The 13,263-nt window shown below is 57.8% G+C and overlaps 1 protein-coding gene across 4 annotated transcripts; it reads left to right on the top strand.

Moving 5' to 3' along the window:
* Window positions 1-497: 497 nt before the first annotated feature.
* On the top strand, window positions 498-12,903 carry TSKU (tsukushi, small leucine rich proteoglycan). Of its 4 annotated transcripts, none has more exons than XM_045557304.1 (2): window positions 498-657; window positions 10,364-12,903. In XM_045557304.1, the coding sequence occupies exon 2, from the start codon at window positions 10,372-10,374 to the stop codon at window positions 11,434-11,436; it is 1,065 nt and encodes a 354-aa protein (XP_045413260.1). In that variant the 5' UTR covers window positions 498-657; window positions 10,364-10,371; the 3' UTR covers window positions 11,437-12,903. The 4 variants fall into 4 exon arrangements, with proteins under 4 accessions (XP_045413260.1, XP_045413261.1, XP_045413262.1 ...); XM_045557305.1 differs by lacking the exon at window positions 498-657 and adding an exon at window positions 1,564-1,694; XM_045557306.1 differs by lacking the exon at window positions 498-657 and adding an exon at window positions 1,616-1,698.
* The last annotated feature ends 360 nt before the right edge of the window (window positions 12,904-13,263 follow it).

The raw sequence follows: 13,263 nt of genomic DNA, 5'->3' as shown, positions 1-13,263 counted from the left end.
TTTCAGCCAGCCTTTCTCTGCTTCAGATTCTTGCTCTCACAGGCGTCTCTGAACCTCTTTTACACTTTTAAAAAATCGGGGGAGGGGCCGGGGGCGACCAACACGAGAAGAGGAAACCCTCACCCACCCAGTCTTTTTCTTTCTTACCAACCACTAATTCGCTTTCTCCACACACACACACACACACACACACACACACACACACACACACACACAACACACACACACACACGCCAGCGACCTCCAGATGTTCCCGACCGTGCGGCCATCAGCTGAGACTGCTCGGCGCGCAGGGGGAGGGGGCAGGATCCGGGATGCAGGAAGCTGCGAGCCAGGCCGACTGGAGCGGGCGGGAGCTGCGCACTTTCGAGACGCTCCCTAGGGTGGAACCCGGGCTCGGCTCGGGCTCCGCAGGCGGGCGGGGGGCGGGGGGCGGGGCGGGCGCGCGCCGGGAAAGGCCGGCACTTTGGCGACATTCCCTGAGCCGCTAGGCGGCCGGCCAGAGCAGCCACCCGGCGCCGGGCAGGGGAGCCCAGCGGCGGGCGGGGACGGGGGGCGGGCCGCGCTGTGTCGAGAAAAGCGCCGGCCGGAGGGCCAGCGGCCGGGCCGCCTGGGTGAGCGTGCCGAGGCGGCGGCGGCGGCGGCGCCGGCTTCCAGGTGGGTGCGGGTCCCGGGGCGGAGCGGCAGCCGGCACTGCGGCCGGAGGTCCCGAGCCCCGGACCCCAACCTCGCCGCCCCATCCGGCAGGCGGGCGGCGCCGGGCGCAGGGGCGGGGCTGGGTCCCGCCGAGGCCCCTCAACTTTTCTGGAGCCAGGGCGACGGCAGCCGCCGCCGGGTGCCCGGAGCTCGGCGGGAGTGGGGAGGGAGCCCCGACCCAGGGGAGAGGGCTTTCGGGAGACAAAGGCTCTGCCCCGGGGCCGTGGCCGTGGGCGTGGGCCAGTGCCTCTGGGGTCTTTGTGCGGACACGTGCGTCTCACGTTTGTCGTCTTTGTCGCTTTTGGTTTGGGGACGTGCATCTACCTGTGCCTTTGTGTGTCCGTGGCTTTGCGTAGTTGTTTTGAGTCTGTGTCCACGTTTCGTGGGCCCGCATTTGGTAGTGGGTGTCGGTGGGCGCATCGGTGTGTGTCCGCGTACGTGGTCTGTGCCTGTCGACGTGTCTGGATTGGGTGTCCGTGGAGCGTGTGCGCACCGAGAGCCGGACGCCGTCCGACTCCTCACTCCCCTGCTGTCCATCCGGCCCCGACTTGGCTTCAAAGTTTTCTCCCGGCTCCTCGGGCAACAGCCCCCGGCCTCCCCACCGCAGCCCAGCCGGGGGGCGCGGGCAGCCCTCCCGCCTTGCACCTCCGGAGGTCCCCCGGCCGAGAGGGGATGGGGCGGGATTGGTGGGTCGGGGGATTGGCAGCGCCTGGGGAGTGGCCGTGGCCAGGGCTGGGCGGAGCGTGGGGACACCCCCGCGGACCCCGACTAGGAGGGAGGAGGGAAGTGGCTGGTCCTGGGTTCTGGCCCGAGGCTGGAGAGAGAAGAAGGCGGTTGGCGTTGCTCGCCTTGCGCTTCTTGGAGAGAGAGTGTGTGACCCAGAGAGACGTGCCTGCTTGGCTGAGAGACCGGCTCCAGCTCCAGCCCAGGACTCGGCTGTGAGATCCCCTCTCCATCTGCATCCAGCCCTGGGGTAGCGGGACCAGCCTTCCGATCTGGTAGGTGAGAAGGCAACGGCTGGTCCAGACCTGGGCCTGCCAGCGGTGCCAACTCGTAGGACACCAAGCTGGGCTGCAAGGAGTGGGACCTAGCACACACTAGTTTCAAATGGGAGGGCCACCGGCCCCCTGTGTGGCCCTGGCAAGTTGCTCAGGCTCGCTAAGTCGCGGTCACTTTGTTATGGGTGGGGTGAGAACTCCCGCGCTGCGAGGAAAGGAACGTGCTAAGGTAGGGACAACCAGCGCTGCAAGAGCAGAGCGGAGAGCAGCTCCCGCCCACATTTGGCCCGGCGAGGAGGTGACTCAGGAACTTCTTCGATCCTTCCTTCCTAGCCGCACGCTCTTCTGCCCTTCGGATAAGTCTAGACTTGCAGAGCTGGGGACTGACGGGAGAGGGAGGGCGCAGAGCGGCAGGAGCCTGCTGGGCTTTGAGCCTGGGTGGCAAAGATACAAAGATAACCCTAAATACTTCCTCCCCACCTCCCGCCCCACACAGTCTTCTTTTTTTCTTTTCTTTTCTTTTTTTTTTTTTGAAACCTCGAACTCCTAGCCTCCAGCGATCCTGCCACCTCAGCTTCCCGAGTACCATCCCAGTCTTTAAGCTAGAACTCTGCCAGATGCTACAGACACGAGGGAGGGTCACAGGCCACTAATCTGGGAAGGAGACAACCGTGGGCACTTCCTTTTCCTCTCCAGCCTCAGTTTCCCTTCTGGAATGGGCGGTATTGACAGCCTGTCTGGTTCCTCCCTGTTCTGGCTGGAACTCTTTGACGTTTAACATACACCTCCATTCTGACTTGACCAATTCCCGGGCACTAATTTGCTCCCCAGGAAGGGAAGGCTGGAGTCCACAGGGCTCCCACCTAACCCCTCCTCCAACATCAGGCTGAAAGACAAAAGCTGATGAGTGAGTCAAAAATGGAGGGAAGGGAAGGGATTGACGTTTTTCCCCCTTATATTTTAAATGACAGATTGTGGTGAGTAGAGCCCAGATTAATTTTCTTCTTAATCACAATTTATGATTCTAAGCAAGGGACACACTTCAAATTTCCACTCATCCTTTCTCAGGGCAAGGCTGATGTGGGCACTGAGGATATTCCCTGAAGAGTGCTGGGCCCCTGCTGGAAGCCCCCTGGCCAAAGCAACTTCTAAGAGAGGATCCAAGGGAATAACCTGGGGGAGAGGCCTGACAGAGGAGGTTTCTCCAGCTCAGGGTTTTGAGATCAGTGAGTACACAGGGGGAAGTCACAGGAAGAGTCTCCCACAGAAGGAGAAGCATGCCCAGGACCTGTGCATGAAAACAGCACAGGCGTTCGGCATGGTGGACTGTCAGATACAAGGTATTGAGGGTAGAGAATTGGAATTGAACTTGAGGCTGGGAGGGAAGGCAGGGGACAAATCATCAAGGCTTTGAATGCCAGACCTAGGAGCTGGGATTTGAACCTGTAGGCAGCGGAGAGCTGCTGGAAGTTTTAAACAGGCACAGTAGGCTGGGGTTGGTAATTCTAAGAAACCCTCCTCCGCTTGCTGGTGGTGCTAGAGGCTGGGAGACCAATCTGGAGTCCGAGTGCTCCAGCCTCTTAGAGTAGAAGGATCTAGATTTTACTCCCACTCCATTGCTTCCTACTTCTGTGGTCTGGAACAAGTAACTTTACCTCTCTGATTCTCAGTCTCCTGAAATGAGGATATTAATTCCTGCCCTACTGATCTGTTGTGAATATTGAATAGGATAATGAATTACATGTGCTAATAAAATGAGAAGTAGTTTATAGTGTGTATTACATCAGGCAGACATTTTTTGGATTGCACTGATGCTAGAAGGCAGAGACAGCATCTACTCTGGTCCTAAAACTGATTTCACCACCTGGCAAAGCCCTAACTGTCCTGCAAGTTTGGGCCAATTGTTTATGTTCCCCCCAAAGCAGAAGGAAGCTTTCTGTCCATGACATTTCATTCATCTGGTTTATCACCCTTCACATGGCCAGGCCTCCTGCAGATAAGGAGCTAGGCACAGATTTGTAGGTGGCCACAGACCACAAAGTGGGTAGGTACCTTGACAGGGGCAGCCCAGGGACCATGGGAACACAGAGGGAAGGTGACCCTTTGCTGAATGAGGGGCAGGCTAGACTGGGAAAGCCTCACAGAGAAAGTGGCTTTTGAATCAAATGAGTGAGTTTACATGGTAGACAAAGAAAAGAAGGGTATCTTTGTCATCTTCCTCAGAGGGAACAGCCTGTGCAAAGGCAGGGGGTGCTAGCAGAGTGATAGGCCTCTAGACTGGAAAGCTCTCTTTGTGGAATGGGTTTTAAAGAGGGAGCAATGGTAGGCCCCCGTCTTCTATTGAGAAGTGCACTCTGGTACCCAGCATGGCTGGCAGTTGGAGGCAGAGGGCCTCCTGAATCCACCAGCAGGGTGAGGTGATGACCCAGCTTGGGGATGAGGGAGAGGGAAGCCAGTAACCCCACCTGTCCAGGGGGAGCTGCTGATTTGACAGCAAGCCCTCATTCTGTCACGGGCAACACAACTGCTTCAGCCTGCTTTGGCCTCTGGAACCTTCCGTGATCTCCTTCCCAATTCCCTGGGAGGGCCTGGTCAGCACTTTGGAGTCCTGTTGGGGCCCAAGATGGTGCATTGAGAAGGAATCCAAGGCCTCTAGGGATGAATTGTGGATTCTTCTCCATCCTCTGCACGTGCCTTGCCTTAGGATCTGCTGGTGTCACAGTTCCCTTTTCTTCCCTGGTCCCTGAAATCGCCCATTAGGGGGCAGAAACCAACATGCGGTGAGCACCAATGTGTGCCAGGCCTGGGGCTGAGTCTTCACTTACCTCGTGTAATCATGCCAGTGATCCACTGGGAACAATCTAGGATCATCACCACTCCACAGATGAAGACTCGGACTCAGTGGCGGGGGCACATGCAAGCCTCATAGCGGCTAAGGCCCTGTAGGGTTGGAACCCAGTCCACCTGGGGCTTCAAATCCCTTTCCTCTGTCCCATACTGCCTCCCCATGTGTCCACACGTGCTGCCTCACCTTGACGGAAACTTGAAAATCTTCAGGAAGAAGACACCTTGGAAGGCAAAAACAGTATTGGGGGCCTTGCCCATCTCCCTGTAGCTTACCTTCCCTGGGTGAGGCTGCTGGGCTTCCAGGTCCCACCTGCACCAGGAATCATGTCACGGAGAAGGCCTAGCACTGGGTGTTAGAATACCTGAGTCCTGAGTCCAGCCCTCATCCTCACTGGCTGTGTGACTTTGGACAGATCACTGAACTTCTCTGGGTTTCTTTACCAGCTGTAAAATAGGTATGATGATGCCATCTGATCTTGCAGGGTGACTGAACAAATAATAGTTGAGCAAGCATGGGAAGGGTTGAGAGATATCCTTTGGGGCGGTGGCTGTATTCTGCATGCCTGTTATATCTTCCTAACCCCTGCTCTGTGCCAGGCCCAGTGCTCAGCTCCAAGGCCATAAAAATGAATCTGACCCCATCCCTGCCCACAGAAGGACAGACGGGTAAACAAGTAACTACAGTCCAGCACAGCCAGCTCCAAGCTGTCCCTATACATGCCTGTTTGTAAGTTGAGGCAGAGAAGATTTAGAGCTAAGACATTGGGGTTGAGTCCTGGGTCCTCTCTTACCCCACTGAATAACGTCTGCTTCCTTGTTTGCAAAATAGGGACTGTAATCCCCGCAGTCAGGGATGTGGTGAGGCAGAAATGAGATGCTGGTGGAGAAGTATGTGGTGAGCTGATGTGTTTGTACAGATGTGCGGCATTAGCGAGCCTGCTGGGAGAGCCGGCCCTCAAGGCTCTGGGAGTCTGGCCTTGAAATTCTTTCTGCCTTGCGTTTCCAGAGCTGACTAAGTGCTTGGAGGACAGGACGTTTATGAAACTTCCACCTGGGGATTTCGTTGGCTTCAGCTGGAGTGAGCTCATGGCTGAGGGAGCGGGGTGGGAGGCAGCTCGGCGCTGAGGAGCAGCTGGTCGAGGCAAAGGCCTGTCTCAGTGCTGGGGCCCCGTGCCAGGGGCTTCCTGTTGAAGTTAGTGTGGGGAGAAGCTGGAAAAGTCTATGGGACTGAAATGCTATGCTGTAGCACCATAGGGCGGCAGGCAGCTGGGGCTGGGAGGGCCCAAGCTGGTGCCCCTAACCCCAGAAGTGACTGGAGAGTGTTAGCACAAGCAGTCTGGACCTGCTGGGCACCTGGCACAGCACTGGGAAACTGGGTAGGGAGGAACATGAAGAATCACACGGTCATTGCTTTCAGGAAGCTTAATAAATCATCACCGTCACTGTCCACCATGCACTGAGCCCTTAACATGTTGCAGATAGTGAGCAGAGTGTGTCACATTCTGTCATTTAATCCTTGTGGCAACCCTGAGTTCTTATCCCCGTTGAGGACACTGGGACGCGAGGAGGTTGAGACTTGCCCGAGGCTAGTTGGTACAGAGCAGATTCCCCTCAGGTCTGGGGCCAGCTTTGACCCTGACCTGCTGGGCTCTTCCTTTGGTTCTCTACATGGCTGGCCAGGCCCCGCTCTGACCCCAGGTGGGGGAAGGGTGCGGGGTGAGAAGGCAGGGGACTGCCCCAAGCTGCTCATACCAGTCAGAAACGGCTGGTAAATACTCGGTGTGTGTCCGGTAGCCCGTGGTGTGACAGGCCAGGAGGGAGGGGTGGGCCCTGGAGCCTGCGTGGACAGAACCGGCTTTGTTCTGCTGGTGGGGCCGGGCGGGCCAGGTGGGTGCGTGTGGTGCTGGCAGCAGTGTGAGGCGTCAGGTCCTAGGTCCTGGGCCCCAGTCACTTATGATCTCCAAGGAGCCTTCCTGCTCCTTAGCTCTGGAATTCTCCAAGTTTGGAGAAGCGTGAGCAGAGGCTGAGAGTGGTTCAGAGATATCAAAGTAAAGGCTGTTTCCACTCTGGCTACCAAGGAGGGTTCAAACCCGGATGGCGGGCTAAGGGGTGGAGGGGAAAGTGGTAACAACCTGCAGGTGCCTCCATGCCCAGGAAAATTTGATTGCTGTAGGTCAAAGCAGAACCCGAGAGGTTTTTGGTAAGGGGAGTGATGTGGCCAAAGCTGTTTAGAGAGGTGTCTCATAGCAGGGTCTGCAGTGTCACGTGGGAGACCTGCCTGGAGCCCCTTAAGGCCACACCATTTACTCTTTTGTCCTCACAGGCCATCAGCAAACTTTCCTTAGAGTCACCATGGACCTGACACTGTGGGCCCGAAGGTGCATAACTCAGGGACCTGCCCTGGAGGACCTAACAAGATGTTCCCCCAAACCACGGGTGGATGCAGTTTCTAAGCCCTTGTCCTCCTGTCCTTGTGTTCTGGAACCTGGTTGATCAGTGAATGTCTTTTATCTGCAGGTCAGGGTTTAGAGAAGAGTGATGAGTCTTGGCCCAAAGATCCCTTTTCTCCTTCAGCCTTCTTTAGTGGCCATCCGTCTTCCGTTCCCTTTTTCCCAAGAGTGGAACGTGGGTCCCAGAGGCTCAAAGAAATAAAGAAACGTGTGAAAGCCACACCGATAGTGGCAGACCTGGGACTAGAGTCCCAGTCTCTTGAGTCCAGGGCTGGTGTTAGTGATCTTGTTGTGAGTCGGTCCTTTGTCCCCGTTGCTGGTCTATAAGCCCCATGAGGACAGGGGCCCTGGTGTCTGTCCCCTCACCACCCCCTCCATAGCCTCACATGGCCTAGCCCAGTGCTTTATATGTACTTAGAGATTTAGTAAATGCTTTTGCTAAATTTTAAAATCCTGAAACTCTGGAGTTGGATCATCTAAACTAAACCTCTTATTGTGAAGCTGGAGAAACTGAGGCGTCAAGAGGGGAGGGGACTTGTCCAGAGATGCGGACAGTTCACTGCAGAGCAGGGAGGAACTATGACTTCGGGCTCCTGACTGTCCTCCAGGACTTGTCTCATTACTGTGCACAGTAGCCCTGCCACCTCCCTGTCAGCCACTGTGTGGAGTGTGGTGAAGGAGGCAGCGTTGGTCCCTGTGTTCCCATCTGGGGGACCCCATCTACCTACTGACTGTGTGCCTGTCGGTGTCCTGGCTCTGTGCTGGCATCTTACGCATGTGACCTCTAATCCTCACAGCAACCGCTTGAGGAAGGGGTTGTTATCTCCATTTTAACTCACCCCTAACTTCCCAGAGTTGCACAGTTTAGCAAGGGACTCTTGGTCAGGGTGGCTCTGCCACCTTTCTTTCTGATCCTCAGCTCCTCTACTCTGAAATGGGGATGAGGCTGCTGGCCTCATGGACGCAACGCACAGTGAGGCCTGGCTCTGTTGCCGCTGGTGCTTCTGCTGCAAAGGCCCAGCCCTGGGCACAGGCCTGGCACAGAGCAGGGGCCCCAGGAGAGGTGTCCACCCTGCAAGGCTGAGCAGGGAGCCTGGTCCAGTGCCCTGGGGGCACTAATGTACAATTACCCAGGTGGTCCCCACCTATACTCGCCCCCTTGACACCAGCTGTTCTCCACTGCCTCAGTTCTGCATCTGCCAGGGATGGCCACCCTGCGCTCCCGCGAGCTCCTCACAGCTGGCAGTGCATTTCAGTGAGGGCTGATCAACTTAAGTGGGGAGGGCAGGGCAGAAATTGCCACCCTGTGGTGCGGAGGACAAGGCCGAGGCCTAGAGAAGGCAGTGAGAGGCCCCCCTGGCGGGGCAGCATTTGGGCTGGGCTTGGACTGCCAGTTACATAAGCAGAGCTCCTGAGAGGCTTTGGCGTTTCACAGGCGCCTTGTATAATCACCTCTGGGAACCAAAGGGGAATCTGGGGGCCTTTTGTGGTGTTTGTTTAAACCCCAGGAAGGGTGGGTATGAGCAGGTCGGCTTAGCAGGGGAGGTGGGGCCCCTGGTGGTAACGAACCCTGCAGTGAGGAGCTCACCCAGGGGAACAAAGGGGGCCTGAAGCAACTTAATATTTTCCTTTTGGTTCCAGACATTGGAACACTCTGTCCTGCCTCAGCTGGGGCCAAGCCCAGGATGCACCTGGGCCGGGTTTAATCCTCAAATTGGCCTCTACAAAAGAAAGGGGTGGGAGAGGAGGGGCTCACATGGAGAGGGAAGGGGGGAAGAGCCCCACTTCTCCCTGCCCCCAGGCACAGCAGAGTGCAGATCAAGTGGCTGGTCCTTTAAAGTTTCATGTAGGGCTGGTAACGCTATCCTGCTGCTCCCTCCCCACCCGTCCCTCCCTTTCCCCACCCGCTTTCCGAAGGGCAGTGGGAGGGCTGGGCAGGACGGCAGGGGGCACAGAGCAGGGCCACCCAGATGAAGAGCCCCCTGGACAGAGGCTCAGTACCTGCTCCCATCTCCCAGGCTCGGGGCTGCCGTGCAGGGCAGGGTAGCCACAGACTCCGAACTGTCCGGTTAGGAGCTCCCACTGCTCAACCCTCATCCTCACGTGAGCACCACTGAGCACCAGTAGTGGACATAAACGCAGGCTTTGAGTCCAACAGAGTTATGGGTGGCTGTGACCATTAGATGTGACAACATAGGCATAGTGCCTGGCATCTGTGGCAGCTACCATTGTAATTGTACAGAGAGGGAAACCGAGGTCCAGGGAGGGGAAGTTGCTTGTATCATAGCATGCGTCAGGGAGAAAAGCCCCTCCTGGACCCTGTCTCTCCACCAGCCACCCTGCCAGGCCTGCTAGAGGCAGCAGATGTGAATAAAAGAATTAGAATTGATTGGGCCTGGGTTCTAATCCTGCCCTGCTTTTTACTATGATAGTTTGGGTAAGGCCCTTATCCTCTCTGAGTCTCTGTTTCATCTGTATAATGGAGGAACCAGCCAGCTGGCTGACCAAGGATAAAGGACAGGCTAAAGAGGTGTAACAGCTATATCAGCTGGGGGTAGGGGGCAGGGCAAGGGGGAAAGGAACTTGGGACAGGTATCCCCAGAGCCCATCTGGGCACCTAGACACAATTAAAAGGGAGGATCCCTCCTCTGGAGGACCAGCCAAGGGGGTGGGGTTGGGGGAGGTGGGGCAGTCACTGCAGGCCCCACCGCCAGGAGAGAGCCCTGGTCTGGAAGGCTGGAGTGTGGGGCTCAGGCCTGGCCCAGCCACTGCCAGGCTGCAGCAGTGGGCCACGCTTCCCCTGTGCCCCACCCACTGCCACTCCACTTAGCTGCTGTATGAAAGTTTCTTAACCTAAGGCTCAGTTCCCTCTTGGGGAAATGGAGAAAGAAACTTCTGCTTTCCAGGGTGCTTGTGAGGGTTAAATGAGATCGTGCCATGAGACAGCTAGCACAGCACCCAGCATGTAACAGGAGCTCAGCCCAGGAGAATGGAGCACCCTAACCCTAACCCCTACGATGCGAGCCCCTCCCTGGTGGGGCCTGGGTCTGGAACTGGGTTCCTTAACACCCTACGGCAGGGATGGTGAGCAGGCATGGAGAGCCCCAGGTCCCCCAACCCCAGACCGAGCAGGCTGCTTCCATCTGCTGCTCCAGCGTAAACTCCACCAATCTGGCCTAAACTCTTTACCGTACAGGTGGGGAGACTGAGGCCTGAGGGCAGCAGGGACTAGGATTATGAGGAGCAGTACTCCAGGAAGCACTCCAGGACGGGACTGTGGCAACTTTCAGCTGTGTCTAGACACATTGGCACCTGTCTCATGGGGTGGGGTTACAACCGTCTGTCACACCTCCCCTGTGGCTCTCTTTCTAGCCCCCACCATGCCGTGGCCCCTGCTGCTGCTACTGCTGGCCGTGAGTGGAGCCCAGACAACCCGGCCATGCTTCCCCGGGTGCCAGTGTGAGGTGGAGACCTTCGGCCTCTTCGACAGCTTCAGCCTGACACGGGTGGACTGCAGCGGCCTGGGCCCCCACATCGTGCCCGTGCCCATCCCCCTGGACACAGCCCACCTGGACCTGTCCTCCAACCGGCTGGAGACGGTGAACGAGTCGGTGTTGGCAGGGCCAGGCTATACCACGCTGGCTGGCCTGGATCTCAGCCACAACCTGCTCAGCAGCATCTCGCCCACCGCCTTCTCCCGCCTTCGCTACCTGGAGTCGCTCGACCTCAGCCATAATGGCCTGGCGGCCCTGCCGGCCAACAGCTTCACCAGTTCACCCCTGAGTGACGTGAACCTTAGCCACAACCGGCTCCGGGAGGTCTCAGTGTCTGCCTTCACTACCCACAGCCAGGCCCGGGCACTGCACGTGGACCTCTCCCACAACCTCATTCACCGCCTCGTGCCCCACCCCGCGGGGGCCGCCCTACCCGCGCCCACCATTCAGAGCCTGAACCTGGCCTGGAACCGGCTCCGCACCGTGCCCGACCTCCAAGGCTTGCCCCTGCGCTACCTGAGCCTGGATGGGAACCCCCTGGGTGCCATCGGCCCAGGTGCCTTCGCGGGGCTGGCGGGCCTTACACACCTGTCGCTGGCCAGCCTGCAGAGGCTCCCCCAGCTGGCGCCCTATAGCTTCCGCGAGCTACCGGGCCTGCAGGTCCTGGACCTGTCCAACAACCCCAAGCTCAAGTGGGCAGGGACTGAGGTGTTCTCGGGCCTGGGCTCCCTGCAGGAGCTGGACCTTTCGGGCACTGGCTTGGTACCCCTGCCTGAGATGCTGCTGCTCCATCTCCCGGCATTGCAGAGCATCAATGTGGGCCAGGATGTGCGGTGCCGGCGCGTGGTGCGGGAGGGCGCCTACCCCCGGCAGCCTGGCTCCAGCCCCAAGGTGGCCCTGCACTGCGTAGATACTCGGGAATCTGCTGCCAGGAGCCCTGACATCTTGTGACAAATGGTGTAGCCCGGGGCCACATGACAGACTGCACCCTGGGCTTGCTCAGGTCCTGAGTAACTTATATTTCGATGTGCCGGTGCCAGCGGGGAATCTGCAAGCCTGTGTGGCGGCGTCAGCGCAGGAGCTGTGGACCTGGGAGAGGCTGTGGACCTGGGGCCAAAGTCTTGCCCCTTTGTCCATGTTGCCCCTCCAAACCATGAGCAAAGGGACTTTGATGCCAAACCAGACTCTGGTCCCTTCCTGCTGCCCTTCCCCACTTGTCCCCCAAGTGCCTTCTCACATACCTGGCCCGACCTGACCCACGACAGGAGGGTGGGCGGGAGCTGCCACTGCAGGGCAGAGTTCAGGTCCACTGGGCTGAGTGTCCCCTTTGGGCCCACGGTCCGTCACTCAGAGGCATGAGTTTCTTTTATGACATAGCCCCTCTTTGCTCTGGGCCCATGAGGCCAGTTCATCCTTTTCTCTTCCCCTGGGACCCTGGGTATAACCTTAATTACAGAAGGAACTGGAGAGAAAATCAAGTCCATCCTCCCCATGGGACAGATGGGGAAACTGAGGCCTAGAGAAGGAAAAATGCTAATCTGAGTTCCTCCAGTGGCAGAGGCATGACAAGGACCCACTGTCCTACCTTCCAGCCCAGGTCCTTTGCACTTGCCTGTCTTCTCTAGTAAGTCCTCCCCCTTGCTGTCATTTGTGCCCTTTCCCTGTCATCCCCAGGAGCAGCAGCTGCAGGACAGGCAAGGGCCTTGGAAGTGGGTCTCCGGGCGCAGTGACCAGCTATATTGCATGGTCAGTTCACCTTTCACAGCCTTTGGAGGCTTAGGGCATTTCATTCCCAGCCCTGCCAGGTTCTCGCCCTGGGGTGAGGTCCCCCAGCATCAAGACTGGAAATGTGCCTGTTTTCCCTGAGACACTGCTTCTAGCTGCTCCCCCCGGGAGTTGATGCAGTCCTGGAGCCTTGTCTGGCCGTGACTCCGAGGGCCTCCTGGATTCAGTCCCCACTGGCCCTGAGGCCAACAGAGCCTAACAGCCCATCTCACTCTCCCACCCTCCCACCCTGCCACAGCAGGAGGCAGGGTCTCCCCCACCCATGTTTTTGCTCTGTCCCCAGGGTGGCATCTCAGTTCCCCAGCCCTGGGCGCTTTCCTTAGCCTTCCTTTTATAAAAGTTGTTGCCTTTTTAATGGACTGTCACTTTCAACCCCCACGCCCCACCCCTGCTGGCAGGGGGTGGAAACGTCATTTGTAAAAGAAGGAAAAGGGTCACATTTGTTCACTTTTGTAATATTGTGTCCTGGGCATGTGTTGGAGGTGTTGGGCGAAGCCAGCCATCAGTGGCCATGTGGGCACTGGGCGGGCTGGTCCCACAGAGATGCCCACAGGGCGGTGAGAGCTGTCTTCCCCACCAGCCCAAGCCAGCACCTGACTATTCCTCGGTTCAATAAACAATAGATAAAGCATTGTTCTATCCATCATTCCACCAGCGTCCACTGCCAACCCCTGGCCAGGCTGTGGGGCCAGAAGGATGAATCAGGTTAGGCCCTAACCTGGGAATTTTGTTCTCCCAGAAAAGCCCAGTAATCTCCCAGGATTTGGGGAGTAAGGTGACAGGAGGCAGGGAGTTACTCAGAGTTGGAGTGGACCCTTCGCCACATCCTGCACCCTGCCCTCCATCCTCATCTCCCCTCTCCAAGCGTCCCCAACCCCAGCCACTGGCCATCCAGCCGTAGCCATGAGCTTGCGGGCCCATGCACACCCCTGTCTTTGTTCAGGCTGTTACTGTGGGACCTTGCCCTTGCCCCGACCCCTGCCTCTCAACCTC

The sequence above is a fragment of the Lemur catta genome, chromosome 7 (assembly GCF_020740605.2).
Source record: "Lemur catta isolate mLemCat1 chromosome 7, mLemCat1.pri, whole genome shotgun sequence".
NCBI lineage: Eukaryota > Metazoa > Chordata > Mammalia > Primates > Lemuridae > Lemur > Lemur catta.
Note: the sequence above shows the minus strand (reverse complement) of the source record. Positions and strands in the feature narration are given on the sequence as shown.